The 14,033-nt window shown below is 59.3% G+C and overlaps 7 protein-coding genes across 7 annotated transcripts in view; 5 read left to right on the top strand and 2 right to left on the bottom strand.

Moving 5' to 3' along the window:
- ACA1_158210 (uncharacterized protein) overlaps positions 1–280 on the bottom strand; it is a gene marked incomplete at both ends in the record, with an annotated part of 880 nt that extends 600 nt beyond the window's left edge. Inside the window, one exon of the mRNA XM_004348475.1 lies at positions 65–280. Coding sequence (XP_004348525.1) covers positions 65–280 — 216 coding nt within the window. The remainder of the gene's footprint in view (positions 1–64) is intronic.
- Positions 281–726: 446 nt separating this feature from the next.
- ACA1_158200 (YCIIrelated domain containing protein) lies at positions 727–1,262 on the top strand (the record flags this gene model as incomplete). The annotated part of the gene is made up of 3 exons (XM_004348474.1): positions 727–859; positions 930–1,069; positions 1,134–1,262. 3 exons carry the CDS (start codon positions 727–729, stop codon positions 1,260–1,262), a joined length of 402 nt encoding a protein of 133 aa, XP_004348524.1.
- A 123-nt stretch (positions 1,263–1,385) lies between these two features.
- ACA1_158190 (uncharacterized protein) lies at positions 1,386–2,323 on the top strand (the record flags this gene model as incomplete). Its single annotated transcript, XM_004348473.1, has 5 exons — positions 1,386–1,394; positions 1,461–1,514; positions 1,571–1,686; positions 1,740–1,836; positions 1,871–2,323. The coding sequence occupies 5 exons, from the start codon at positions 1,386–1,388 to the stop codon at positions 2,321–2,323; spliced, it is 729 nt and encodes a 242-aa protein (XP_004348523.1).
- A 274-nt stretch (positions 2,324–2,597) lies between these two features.
- Positions 2,598–6,411, bottom strand: ACA1_158180 (eukaryotic translation initiation factor eif2a protein; the record flags this gene model as incomplete). The annotated part of the gene is made up of 13 exons (XM_004348472.1): positions 2,598–2,900; positions 2,946–3,116; positions 3,309–3,376; positions 3,532–3,670; positions 3,779–3,842; positions 3,955–4,088; positions 4,274–4,416; positions 4,611–4,679; positions 4,849–5,019; positions 5,120–5,279; positions 5,589–5,673; positions 5,788–6,093; positions 6,179–6,411. 13 exons carry the CDS (start codon positions 6,409–6,411, stop codon positions 2,598–2,600), a joined length of 2,046 nt encoding a protein of 681 aa, XP_004348522.1.
- Positions 6,412–6,606: 195 nt separating this feature from the next.
- Positions 6,607–9,136, top strand: ACA1_158170 (ribosome biogenesis pescadillolike protein; the record flags this gene model as incomplete). Its single annotated transcript, XM_004348471.1, has 8 exons — positions 6,607–6,707; positions 6,812–7,066; positions 7,187–7,448; positions 7,651–7,833; positions 7,986–8,144; positions 8,277–8,420; positions 8,530–8,674; positions 8,760–9,136. The coding sequence occupies 8 exons, from the start codon at positions 6,607–6,609 to the stop codon at positions 9,134–9,136; spliced, it is 1,626 nt and encodes a 541-aa protein (XP_004348521.1).
- Positions 9,137–12,147: 3,011 nt separating this feature from the next.
- Positions 12,148–12,807, top strand: ACA1_158160 (uncharacterized protein; the record flags this gene model as incomplete). Its single annotated transcript, XM_004348470.1, has 1 exon — positions 12,148–12,807. One exon carries the CDS (start codon positions 12,148–12,150, stop codon positions 12,805–12,807), a length of 660 nt encoding a protein of 219 aa, XP_004348520.1.
- Positions 12,808–12,876: 69 nt separating this feature from the next.
- Positions 12,877–14,028, top strand: ACA1_158150 (integrase core domain containing protein; the record flags this gene model as incomplete). Its single annotated transcript, XM_004348469.1, has 2 exons — positions 12,877–13,578; positions 13,604–14,028. Coding segments are annotated over 2 exons (1,127 nt in total), but the record flags the coding sequence as incomplete, so codon positions are not given.
- Between the last annotated feature and the right edge of the window lie 5 nt (positions 14,029–14,033).

Raw genomic sequence — 14,033 nt, 5'->3', positions numbered from 1 at the left:
GGTGTTTGCGGTGCTGGACGAAGCCACGTCGTTCATGGACGAGGCCATGGAGCGGCGCATTTACCGGCAGTGCGAGCAGGAGGGCGTCACCCTCATCTCCGTGGGCCACCGCTCCTCGCTGCGCGCCTTCCACCGCTTCCTCCTCCTCCTGCGGCCTGCCGCCGCCGCCGCCAGAAGCACCAGCGGCAGCAGCCACCGCGACGACGACGACGACGACGCTCTCCCCATGGCCCGTCGTCATCACCACCATCGAGCCGGGCTGCGCACAGCAGCAGCCCATCGTGTCGGCGGCCAGGGCGAAAGCGACGGCCACGAAGAGGAGGAGGGTTGGAACAAAGGCGAGGCGGGCTCGCACGAAGGAAGCTCCTCGTGGGCCTTGTTGCCCCTCGTCCACAATGGCGGCGACGGCGGCGGTGCCACCGACCCAGCATCGTCTTCCTCGTGGTGAGAGGGCCCTGATGTCGTCGACAGGAGAGCAAACGAACAATACCCCACGGCAACACCCCCCACCAACCAGATCGAGGGATAGACTCTCTATCCGATAGAGGACCTGTGGTGGTTGTTTGCTGGAGGATTGGCCGGAATGTCGTCGACCACGAGTAGCAGTGCTGCCGGGTCCTTGCTTCTCGGGTGAGCGCGCCTCTTCCTCCTACTGCAAGTGGTAGTACTGCAAGTGGTGGTGGTGGTAGGGGTAGTAGGAGACGCAAGCACCACTGGCTCAAAAAAATGTATCTACCTCGCCGGCTGCTGCCGTCCTTTTCTTCCGTGTGTGGGCGCCGCCACCTTCCGGGTGCTGCGGCCCTTGTGGTCGGCGCTGGCCGCCTCCAACCACCCACGCAGTACTCCTCGTCAGCGAATGGTGCGTCCAGCCCTCTCATCCCCTCTGGTTTGCTTTTGCTCATCTGATGTCATCTTTTCTTCATTCCCAGAGAGTACCTTCCTGCTCCTGTACGAGTACGTGGAGGACATGACTGTTCGTCGGACCTCCTATCGCGCTGCCCACCTGGCCCTTGCTCAATTTCACAAGGAGCAGGGCAAGGTCGTCATGGGTGGTGCCTTTGCCGATGCCGTACGCCCATAACCCCCCCCCCCCAAGGCATGGAGCAGCTACTAAAGGCAAGCGGGTGGCGAAGGCGGGGGCAGCCTACGTGTTCAAGGTTCCGCGGCGTGAAGATGTGGAAGAGTTTGTTCGAGCAGATCCCTACTTCGAGCATGGCCTGGTGTCTCACTACTCTATCAAGGAGTGGCATCTCACCTCCTAACAGAACGGATTGAATCCGCCGCTTTCTCCAATACGTATTTTCTAGGACTAGAATGGTGTGAAAAGGAAAAGGAAAAAAGAAAAGAGAGAGAAATTCCAAGCCGCAGCGATCATCCTCATCATCATGAAGCGAGTAGGAGCCAGAAGCCTTCCACTCCCAGCTACGCAGTGGCTTATTTCCCGTGTGCTTCAGGAACAGGGAGCGTGGCACGTCTACACCTCCTCCGTCCCTTGGTTGGACATCGCAGCGGCTGTGCGCTACCGCCCAACGGCAGCGATGCGTGTCTCTCCTCGTGGAGGGGCGGGCAGTGGAGAGGAGAGGAGGGCGGTACTACGCAGAACTCCTCGTCGCCCGCTGCGCCAGGAGTGGGCTGGCGGAACCGAGGGCGCACTGCCGCGCAGCAGTGCTGGGCAGTTGCGAGGAGGTACACTGGACCACCCTCCTCCCTCCTCCTTGCGGCGGCGGCGGCGCCGCCAGAGCTCTGTTTGCGTCGCAGCCCCGCGGTGCCTCTTCTTCGGCCGGTGGCCTCGACCCCTACCGCCCTACTCCTCGCGAGGAGGAGGAGCCTTGCCACGTCGACTGGCCCACTCCGCCGACACCAACAGCAGCCGGCTGCTGCTTCCAACGACACGCTCGACACTGACGAGGACGAGGCCTTGACGAGCGACGATGAGGAGGACGACGGCGAAGACAACGACGACGATGAGGCCGAGGAGAACGAGGACGCCCACGCAGATGTGGAGGATGTCTACGAGGACCTGGTGGAGGAGGACGAGGACGAGGACGAAGAGGACCTGGACGACGAAGATGACGAGGAAGAGGACCTGGACGATGACGAAGCTGAGTGGGACGACGAAGAGGCGGCCGAAGACGAAGAGGACGACTGGGAGGACGACGAGGACGACGAAGAAGAGTGGGAGGACGACGACGAAGACGACGACGAGGAAGGCAACGAGGAAGAGTGGGAAGACGAGGAGGAGGAAAAGGAGGACGACGCCGAGAACTACCGGCGCGAGGTTCCGCCCGCTAGAAAAGGAGCAGCAGGAGACAGGAGGCCCTAGCTCAATCGCCCCGTCGCCACCAGCCGCCAGCCACCAGCCGCCAGCCCCAGCCGCCACCGGAAGAAGAGGGCGCCAGAGTCCCTTCTGAAGCCAAGTGCGACGACGTGGCCCCGCGGGGGGTAGTGGTATACCTGGGCTCTCACCAAAATAGACACCGTGTCTGACTTGGAGGAGGAGGTCTTCTCTTGTGTCGTGTGCGAGGAGCAGAGGAGGGTGAACCAACACGTTGTCGTAGAGGTGGGCAGGCACGACCCCAAGGGGTACAAGCAAAAAACTAGAGTTTGAGCTTCTGGAGCTGGTCGCGAAGGTCGGCCTCGGCGGCGACCTTCTGGAGCTGGTCGGCGTCGAGCGTGGCGCCGGCAGCCTGCTTTTCCCTGAGGCCAGCGATCTGGCGCAGCTTCTTCTCGATGGCCTTGGCCTTCTTGGCCGCGTCCTCGGCCGTCACAGCGCCCTGCGTCTCGTCCTGCTGCTGCTGCTGCTGCTGCGATGCCTCGCTTTCCTCCTCGCCCTGCCCATGCGTGCGTCCCACCACGCGTAAGTCAGTGGGGCTGCTGCCGCTGGCCTGGCACCACGACCGCTGGGCCGAGGAGGAGGAGGAGGAGGAGCCGGAGGGGAGGCGTACGGTATTCTTCTTGCGCTGGCGACGCTGCTTGTTGCGCTTGGCGGTCTTGCTCTCCGCGATAAAGCCCACAGGCAGCTCGGGGGCAGCTTTTTTGCGTGCCTCCTTGTTGCCCCCCTGCTGGCCAGGCGCCGTGTACTTCTTCGGCTTCTCGCTTTCCTCGTCCTCCTCCCTCTGTCGCGGAGCCCGGGGGGGGGGGAACCAGAGGAGGAGGGAGAGTGAGAGGCCTCAGGCTGTCAGCCAAGACCCGCTCCTCTCCGCCTATGCACCGAATATAGGAAATATAGATTTGGAGAGGAGAGAGAGAGATGTGTAGATAGAGATTCGGAGAGGGAGAGAAGCTGTCGGATGGGGGGGGAGGGGTACGAGAGCATTCACAGGGCCAGCGCCCATGCCGCGGCGGGACGGGGGTTGGTAGATGGCAGGCTTGCCTCCTGCTCGTTTGTGCGCACGCACGCACGCACGGGCGTGAGCTATGAGAGCAGCAGCAGCAGCGAGGGTGGGCGCCACACGCGGGAAGGAGGTGGCCGGCCATGTGGGTGGGTGGGTGGGTGGGGTTTGGGGAGGGGCGAGGCGGGAGTGCACTGACCTGCAGGCGCGGCTGCGCCACCTCGAGAGCCGAGACCGGGGCTGCCGCCGCTGGAGGAGGAGGCGGCGGCGGCGGCGGTCTTGGCGGGACGAATTCGGACGAGGGCGAAATCCTCCAGCCGCCCAGGGCGCCACGCCGCCTTGCCAGGGAGAGGGAGGAGGAGGAACAAACGTCAGTTGTTGTTCTCCTCCTCCTCCTCCAGGGAAAAGGTGTAGTGCAGCGCAGTGCAGTGCAGGCAGGTAGGAACCTGATAGAGTTTTTCGACCGCAAGGTGGCCGACTACGCTGCCGTTGTAGCGGAACACGGTCACCCTTTATTTCCCCACCACCACCAGCCACCACCACCGACCAGCCAACGCATGAGAGAAAGAGAGAGAGAGAGAGAAGCGCGCGGGCGTGCGGAGCCGTTGGAAGGGGGGCGTACCCGTTGTCGACGCGGATCTTAGGGGAGAGGACTGCGGCGAGGAGGTACGCGCTGTCCGGGGACCAGTCGAGTGAAGAGGCGCAGCTGGCCTGGCAGCTGCCCACCTTGAGGACCTTGCTGACGTCCCAGATGTCCTGTTCTCGCACCAGCCAGGCAGCCAGCCACCAGCCACCGTACCACCACCAGCAGCAGCCACGGCGCGCGCGCACACACACATCCACCACCATCGCACAATGAGCACGCGTGGGCACGACAGGTGCCCGCGGGCAAAAAAATAAGGAAGGAAGGAAGGAAGGAAGGAAGAGGAGGCGGGGCGCACAATCTGGCCATTGAGGTTGCCAAAGCCGCCGAGGGCAAGAAGGCGAGAGCACGGGCTCCATCGAGCGGTGTTGCGTGCAGCCTTGCCAAACTCGGCGAGCTTGTTGCACTTGGCGTCGAACAAAGTCGCACGTGCCGGCATGTCTGCGTCACCGCCAGCGTGCACGTCGCGACCCGATCATCATCATCATCAACAACAACAACAACAACAACAACAACAACGTCAACAACAACACACGAGGCCCCTTTCAGGCTCCGGGAAGGCCGTGGGCGGGCAGCAGAGCAAGGGATGCGGATTGAGAGGAGGAGGAGGAGGAGGAGAGGGAGGAGGGGCGCACAGCCGTAGATCACCACGAACTTGGAGCCGTCGGGGCTCCAGCTCCACTCGTGGACGGGTCCATCTTCATCTGGCGTGGCATGACGTGGTGGCGGTGGAGGTGATGCGTGAGATTTCGGGCGATTGAGGAGTGGGGCACCGAAACCGCATCGTCCAACCATCCACCAGCCCGCCCAGATGGATGCGCGTGTGTGTGTGTGTGTGTGTGTGTGTGGTGGCGTGTGGGGTGCAACGAGTACCGAGGGCAAGGGCGGCGTCGGGGGCCGCTCGGGGAGAGACAAAGTGGAGGGTGGTGCTTCCGTAGTAGGACTTGCCGGACTTGTCGACATCAGTCTTGGCCGCGACGAGGAGCCCCGAGGCATTGGGACCCCACTCCAACTCTGCGGTCTGCGCCTTCCACAGGGTTTTGGCTGCGTGTGCGTGTGCGTGCCGAGGTTTCGCGAGATGCCAAGCGGGAGTGAGCAAGGTCACGTGCAATGGGGTGGTGGCTGGTGGCTGGTGGGCTGGTACTGGCAACGGGCTGGTCGACGGCGGGGTACTTGTAGATGGAGGCTTGGCCCGGCCCGCCCTTCTTCTCCGGAACAAAGGCTGCCACGACTGGCGGGAGGGTCCCCGGCGCAAAGGCAAAATTGGACACTCCCTCCAGCCGGATGCGCTTGGTCACTTGGTCCTAGTGAGTAGTCGTCGTCGTCGTCGTAGTAGTACGCGACACCACCAAGGGCGGACGTGTGGTGAGGATCGAACCTCAAAACACCACCACCCCACCAGCAGCAGCAATGGGACGCCACACGCCACACGCCACACGCCACACGCCACACGCCACACGCCACACGCCACACGCCACACGCACACGAGAGAGAGAGAGAGAGATAGAGAGGAGGAGGAGGAGGAGGGAAGAAGCCACTGCATCACACCACAACACAATGATGGGCATGTGGCGGCGGCTGGTGGAACGAGTGAGGGGAGGGGGAGGCCGTACAAAGTTGCTTCCGAAGAAGAATTGGATCTCGTTGGTGACCATCTTGGCGGCGATCTCCTCGTCCTCGCTCCATCGGATAACCGGCCTGGCGGACGGACCGGTGGGTGGGTGGGTGGGCGCGCGAGGGGGAGAGCGCGCGCGGGAGCAAGCGCGGTGCTGACGCGTGGCGGGCGGGGCGGGTATGTATGTATGTATGCACCAGGCGTCGAGGGCGGACTTCTTGTGGAGGAAGTGGGCGAGGAGGTGGCCCGAGCGGGTGTCCCACACGCAGAGGTTGCCTTTCTCGGGGACGGGGGTGGGCTGCCCGACACGCGCCGACGGGAGGCGCGCCAGCGTGAGGAGGAAGCTGCCCCGCGGCGAGAAGGAGAGCGCCGCCACGTCGGTCTCGGGCAGGTTGTGCCGCACCGCCCACCCCTCTCCGCAGTCCGCGACAGCCACGCCCTTTCCGTGGGCCACGGCTCCCAGACGCCCGTCCGCGCTAAACTCGACCACGTGCGGACCCTCCCTGGATGGGTTGGGGGGGGGGAAGCACAAATAGACTAAAATCAGAAAGCGCCACAACACAAGAGCTGGAGCTAGTCCAGGCGTACAGGCGCAGGCGGTCATCTTTAGCGATTTCGGGCGCGGAGGGGCCGGTGCTGCCGGCAGAGGACGGAGGAGCCTGGAGGGCGTAGAGCTGCGCCTCGTGCTCCGTGCGTAGCACAAAGTGGAGGGTGGTGGGACCCAGTGCCCGTCTCGAGGGTGCCTCGGCACTCTGGCTGGCCCCGACTGCTCCGCCGCCGCCGCCGCCCCGCTGCTTACGCTGCTGCTGCTGGTGTTCCATCTCGCTCAACTGCGGGCTTATTTTCTTTCTCTCTTTTCTCTTTTTCCCATCGCCGGCGGAGGCGGGGTTTCCTGCCTTCTTCCTAATTCTGCTGGCGGAGAAAAGAAAGCCTTGGCGTCCAAAGAAGCCGTGTTCTACACCGGACGGGCAAGACAAGGCCTCTTCTCTCAACTCCCCCACAAGAAAGCAAGCCATATGGGTATCGGCAAGAAGAAAGGAAAGAGTGGCATTGCCACGCAGTATGTCACCCGCGTGCGGGCCATGAAGAAGCTGCAAGTGAGCCTGCAGGACTTTCGGTAATTTCTGTTTCTTTCCTCCATTTATCTCTCTCGCAGGCATTTTCCCAATTTCCATGATACGTGAATTTAATCTCCCCCCCTTTTTTGCATGTGTACTCCAGTAAATTGTGCATCTTGAAGGGCGTATTCCCCCGTGACCCTCCCAGCACGAAGAAGCTCAAGGGCAAGTCCAAGACGTACTACCTCAAGAAGGACATCTTGTTCCTCATGCACGACCCGCTGTTGATCAAATTTCGTGAGAAGCGGGCCTTCTCCAAGAAGATCGGCCGGGCCAAGGGTCGCAAGGACAAGTACACCCTGAAGCGCCTCCGCAATGCCCTCCCCACCTACCAACTCGACCACGTCGTGCGCGAAAGGTATGCTCCCCTACTTCCACCTCCGCGTGTCGTCGTGGTGCGCGCCTGCGAGGCCGCATGCAAGGGACAGGCTAGCTCACACACACACACACGTGCGTGCGCCTCCTCTTGCGCGTCAAGGTACCCGACGTTCGTGGACGCGTTGAGGGACCTGGACGACGCTCTGAGCCTGGTGTACCTGTGGGCCACGCTTCCGCCGTCGCAAAAGATCCATGCCAGTCGCGTGCGTAACTGCAAGCGGCTCGCCAAGGAGTTCCAGCACTTTGTCACCGTGTCCCACAGCCTCCGCAAGTCCTTCCTCTCCATCAAGGGCATCTACTACCAGGCCGAGGTGCAGGGCCAGCCGCTCACCTGGCTCGTCCCCTACCGCTTCAGCAACTACGTACGCTCTCTCTCTCTCTCTCTCTCTCTCTCACACACACACCACACACACACCACACACACCACACACACACCCAATCTCCCTACCCGCATGCTCCCCAGCCCGGATGATCGATGCTGAAACTCCCCCCTCCTCCTGGCGGGGCGATTGCGCTCTTCTTCTTCTTCTGGTTCTTGCTTTCTCTGCGTGTGCGGTGGTGCAGGTGCCCAAAGACGTGGACTACAGGGTGATGATCACCTTCCTGGAGTTCTACGAGACCCTGCTGGGCTTCGTGCTCTTCCGCCTCTATTCCGGATTGGGTCTTCACTATCCCCCCGTGGCCGACCCTGCCACCGGGGCTTTTCCGCTCCCGACGGCCACCAACGAAACCTCTCCCGAGGAAAGGGTACGCCTGCCTCCCTCCCCAGTTCTCTCCTCTCTTTCTGGATCTGCCCGTGTCTGCCGAGAGCGCGGACAGTGATGGCGGCAGCGACAGCTCTCCTAAACCGGATCACATGCATGTCCCGTGTGCGTCGCGTGATGATGGGGTGAGTGCAGGAGGAGGCAGACGACACCTACACGGAAGAGAACACGGCCGCCAAGCTGGAGAGCGAGGCGCGGGGCGCGAGTGCCACAGAGCCCACGGCGCAGCAGAGCGCCTACAACGACCAGCACGGGAAGCTGTTCGCCGGGCTGCATTTTTGGGCATCTCGCGAGGTACCTTGCTGTCGTCGTCGTAGTAGTCGTCGTTCCCCCTGCCACTCTCCTCTCCCCAGTCTGGCGTCGGCTAGAGCTCGCTGGCATCTCCTCCTAACGCGCGCGCACGGCATTTGCTTCGCCTCGCTTCAGACACCGAGGGAGTCTCTCGAGTTCGTGGTCAAGAGCTTTGGTGGTCGCATCTCCTATGAGCGAGAGGACGAGCGGCCCGGTAGCGAGGACCAGAGCGACGCGAGCATTACCCACGAGATAGTGGACCGACCGCCTGAGCAGCTGGTACGTACCCACCCGCCCACCGCTGGCGATCTGATTTACGACTTTTCCCCGTTTTTTTCCTGCACTGACGAACGTTCCTTGGTGCCGCCGAACGCGCCGCCGACTGCAGAAAACGTTCGCGAACAGGGAGTACGTGCAGCCGCAGTGGGTCTTTGATAGTGCCAACATGTGCCTGCTCCTTCCCGTGCACGAATACGCTCCCGGAACCACATTGCCAGCTCACCTGTCGCCCTTCGTGAACGATGAAATCGAAGGTGCACCTCCTTCCTTACCCCCTGTGGTCGTCGTCGTCGTCGTCGAAAGTCGTCCAACACTGCTTGTGTGCTCTCCCTCCCTCAGGCTACGTACCAGCCCGTCGCGAACAGCTGCTTGCCCTCAAAGCACAGGCCCCCATCGTCTCCGCCTCCGGAGGAGACTCTTCACAACGGCCGCTTAGCGAGGAAGAACAATTGCGTGCGATGGAGGAGGAGTACAGGGCCAGCCTGCAACGTGAAAAGAAGGCGGATGTGCCCACCGATGAGGAGCTGGCCAAGGTTCGGGCCAAGAGGAGGCTGCCCGACACCACCGCCAAAGAGGAGGAGGAGGCTCGGTTCATGCTCCTCTCCAAGAAGAAGAGGAAGATGTGGGTTGGCTACAAGAAGGCCAAGACCCGAGAGGCTACGCGTACCCGCCGCCTCCAGGAGAAGAGAGCCCACATTGAGAGTTCCACACAGTAAACAATTTTGGCCCTCTCCCCTCAGAAAATATTTCGCAGCCCGCCGCAAATTGCCAATTGGCCGGAGTTTTGACTTGAATTTTGTTGTCTCCCTAGTGGGGGGGCCGCGGAGTTTTGACTTAGGATTGTTGCTGCATCCGCCGTACTCCGCAGGGGCCGGAGTTTTGACTTAGACTTTTTTGGGTCACCCACCACACAAGGAAAGGAGCTCATTTTCTCGCTTGCCTTGTAAGCTCTTGACCTCGCACTAGCGTCAAGATGCACCGCAGAGAACGGGCTTTAAGATGTGATAGGATTCAGGCCTGTAGGATGTCTCATTGGGACGCTAGCAGCTTGACTTTTAGCCCTAAATGCACCCAACACAACACCTTGTAGGGAGATGGCTTGTTTTCGCGGACATCCGCGATCTCCCGCGGACATCGCGACCTCCCGCGGACATTGCGATTATCCGCGGACATCGCGGCCGGCGACTCATCCCCAAGGACTACTTGCACTTGTGTGGCACACGACGAGCTGCGCCTCGCAGCCGCCCGCAATGCCAACGCCAACGCCGCCATTGTTAGTTCAGCTCGTGGCGCTTGTACATCGGGGAGGAGGCCAGGTGGAGTAGCGACCCGCCTGGCCCTGGGTGGATTTGGCGTTGTCGACTAGTCAGGGGATGTGCAACAGCTGCACAGCCGCTGTAGCAGACGCGCCAACGCCGCCCCCCTTCAGTGCACACAGCCGCGCCGGTCCCGCTTTCGGAAGTGCTATTACGGGGATGCATCCCCTCGCTTGCCTTGATAGCTAGCGGCCTGAAAATCAATATCCCGACCAATTAGACCACGGGCTACAAGATGGCGCAAGACTCAGGGCTCTACAGCGTGCTGTTTGCGCAACAAGTAATTGCGTTGAGCTGCTTGATATGTATATTGCCCCCCGGATGTGCTTCGACTGACAAGACCAACGTGTGGAACCAGTGCAGAGACACTGCGCTGTGGGCGGCGGCACATTATCTCTTGATCTACTGTGCTTAATCAGTGTTGCCACAGGTGGTTTGTGGTCATGTTACTCTATTTTTAGGGGATGGCTTGTTTTCGCGGACATCACGATCTCCCGCGTACATCGCGATTATCCGCGGATAATCGCGACCTCCCCGCGGTGAAGAGCAGGCGGTCCGCGGGAGATCGCGATTATCCGCGGACAGCGCGATCTCCCGCGGACATTGCGATTATCCGCGGACATCGCGGCCGGCGACTCATCCCCTTACGCGTTTTTTTACACCTTTAACTCGTTATTTACTCGTTTTACTCGTTATTTACGCATTTTTACGCGGGTTTTACTAGTTCCGCGCGGTTTTTACTCGTTTCACACGTTCTCTACTCGTTTCACGCGTTTCACACATTCTCCACTCGTTTCACGAGTGGCCCACACGTTCAACGAGTGGGCAGGTCGTTAAACGAGTTTAATCAGTGTTTTACTAGTTAAACGCGTTTAACGAGTGTTACGCGTTGTCGTTGCATCACCACAATAGTGAAGCTAGCTGCGCACTGTAGCGCCCTGAAGTCGTACGGCATCTTGTAGCCCATAGTCTAATTGGTCTGGAAAATTATTAGCAGGCTGCCGGCAAGCAAGGCAAGCGAGAAAAACGGTGCTCTTTCACAAAATTATGAAATTTCTAAACAACAGGTGCTAGCAGCCCAATGAAGTACCCCACGAGGCTGAGCCCTATCACATCTTAAGCCCGCTTTTCTGTGGCGGAGTTTGACTCCACTGTGAGGTCAAGAGCTTACTAGGCAAGCGAGCAAATGAATGCTCTTACTCTTGTGATGTCAGGGTCCTGGACAGGGCTGAATCCTATCACATTGTGAAGACCATGCACTGCAGCGCAGTTTGAACAAATCAATGCCAACATAGTCCCAAAAATTGTTCCAAACAGATGCCTAAATAGTGCCCAACAGGTTCCCAAAATTATCCCAAAATGGTCCCAAAACAGCTCGAACAGGCCCCAAAACAGTCCCAATGCAGTCCCAAAATGGTGCCCAACATGTCGGAATTAAGCCTTTCTTAACTATTTCCTTAGTATTCAATCATCAGTGGAATACCCACAAGGGACCGGCGCTCCTTTCCTTTCTCTTTTTTAATCTTCCCTCAATACACAACTACTCCTCCCACTGCTCATCGCCCCCTGTTTCACTCAACAGGTTATGGGCCCACACTTCCCACGACTATGAGCACCTCACTTCCAATTCTCAAATCTTCAGAGGGCTACACTCTCTGGTTTACTCAGATTCAAGTGTACCTTTGTGCGAAGGAGCTATGGTCACTTTGTGACCCCAGCACACTCAACTCAACCACCTCCTCATCAAATGAGCCAGCTCCTGAGACGAAGGAAGGAAAGGAGTCAGTGAAGGAGGATTCCAAAGCCCCACCCAATGGTAAGGGCGGGAAGGCCTTGGGGATAATTACCATGTCCCTTGGCCCCAATGTCATCCACATCTTGGACGATTTTGATGATGGCTTCTCATGTGTGAACTTCAATGCCAGTTCATGCTGAATCAGAAATTGAGGCTTGCTGTGAGGATGCGCAAACTCGCCTCAATCCATCTGAAGACCAGAGAAGAACTCAACAGCTACTTCGCTCAGTTTGATTCAATCGTCTCCAAGCTCAACTCGAACCTGCATTTTGCTGTGTCTGAAGGAGTCTGTGAAACTCTCCTCCTCAAAGGCCTACCCTCAGACTATGAGACTGTCTCCACAGTCATCAGCATGTCTGACGATGCGAGCAGCAACAGTGTTTGAGGCCTGCTTCGTCAATGTGAGTCTGAACTACATGCCAGGAAACAAGTGAAGAAAGAGCAGGCTGTTCTCTTCGCTGCTGCGCAGCAATTGTTGCAGCAATCTTCGTCGTTTTCTTCAAATCCTCATGCTCATGGCAGCCGTGGGGGATGGGGGCGACCTCGCTCCAGTGGAGGAAATTCGAAGAATGAGGAGCCTGCTCTGACAACCCCGGCCACAGTCAAGGAGCACACAATGACCAAGTGCAACAAGTGCAGTATGGAGCACAGGCAGGACTGCTGCCCCAAGAGTGAGCGCAGCTCTGAGTGCGCTCTAGTCACCGCCAAGGCCCTGGAAAAGGAGAAGAAGAAGTACTTTGCCCTCACTGTGACAACCAATAAATCCTGGATCGCCAACTCAGGGGCGTCCAGCAACTTCACCTATGAGCACTCTGTACTCCACAACTACATTCCCCTCCCTGGTGATGAGTATGTCTATCTCGGTGACAACACACGATGCCGCATTCGGGGGCGCGGACTTCTACACGCCAGCACCGTGGTCAACAGCGAGCTCATCTTCCTCACCATTCATAACATGTTTTATGTTCCCAACCTCGCCAAGAACCTTCTCTCCATCCCCACCCTCGTCAGTGAGGATAGGGAGGCCATCATCGACAGCTCCAGCTGCCTGCTCCACAACCAACAGACCAGCCAACCCATCTTCCAGGCAACTCCTCACAACAGGCTTCTTTTCATGGAGCTCGACATCAAGCACATTCCCACCGAGGTCCCACAGCATGTATTCACCATCTCTGCTCCTGCGCCCACCCTTCAGCTCCTCCACTGCCGGTTTGGCCACGTTGGCCAGAAGCGCCTTCTTGGCATTGCCAAGGCGCTGCATGTGGACAGCAGCTGACCACTTGCACAGTGTGAGGTGTGCATCCACGCCAGCCAACATCGCTCCCCTACAGGAAAGGGCCCTCACATGTGCACACTTGCCCCTGGCGAAGTCATTCACTCCGACCTCTCTGGCTGCTTCCCTTCATCAGCCCACAGTGGAGCTGAATACTACATCACATTCATCAACGAAGCCACCTGCTATGCCTCCATGTATCTGCTCTCATGCAAGAGTGAGGCGATCGAGGCCTTCAAGTCGTACCTCACCACCTCTCCCCACGCTGCATGCTGCCGCTCCCTGGTCACTGACCAAGGGGGCGAGTACCTCTCAACCAGATTTCGCAAGCTGCTGCATAAGCACGGCATTGCGCATGACACTGTTGCAGTGCACTCCCCTGAGCTCAACAGCATCGCCAAACACTTCAATCTCACCATCATGACCATGGTTCAGTCTCTTCTCACTGACAGTTGTCTGCTGTGCTCCATGTGGGATGAGGCCCTTCAGACCACTACGCACATCAACAACTGGCTCCCCACACGCTCCAAAAGTGGCCACACACTGCATGAGCTCTGGATGGGCGAGCCACCCATGTACAAGCACCTTCATCTTTTCAGGTGCCACGCCCACATTCTTCAGCCATCAGCTACACACTCCAAGCTCAACGACCAGTCCATGCCCACTGTCTACCTCAGACCTGCACATGACAACGCCCAGCACCATCGTCTCTGGATCCCCAACATGGACTCCATCATTGAGTCGCGCGATGTTGTCTTCTCCAAAACCGCCAAAGTGGATCGCCACACCGATGACACAGTGTCATGTGACAGCGCCACTGGCTCTGAGGCCTCAGACTCTGAGTCTGACAGGGCCATCAGCGACACCAACTCCTCCAGGTCCATCAATGCCACCAGCAGCGGCGATGAGCTCAGCGCGGTCTCAGACACTGAGCTGGATGAACTGGTCAGTGACACTGCTGATGGCGAGCTGGACAGGTTTGTTGAAGACATCAACACCGACAGCAAGCTCAACAAATCCGCTGGTGATGATCCAGATGAGTCCACCAGCAGCATTGCCATCACCAACGGAGAAGCCAAAGGGTCCACCAGCTCCATTGAGTCCTTCGCCACCGCCAGCAACACTGAGCCCGACGCCAACCACGTCCACAACGATGGGGCATCACATTCTCTCCCCAGGTTTTGGGGGGAATGGGCGGACTATCAACCTGAGGAAGACAACTCGACCAT

The sequence above is a fragment of the Acanthamoeba castellanii genome, assembly GCF_000313135.1.
Source record: "Acanthamoeba castellanii str. Neff unplaced genomic scaffold scf7180000084724, whole genome shotgun sequence".
Classification (NCBI taxonomy): domain Eukaryota; phylum Discosea; order Longamoebia; family Acanthamoebidae; genus Acanthamoeba; species Acanthamoeba castellanii.
This window is presented reverse-complemented; position numbering and strand designations above follow the sequence as displayed.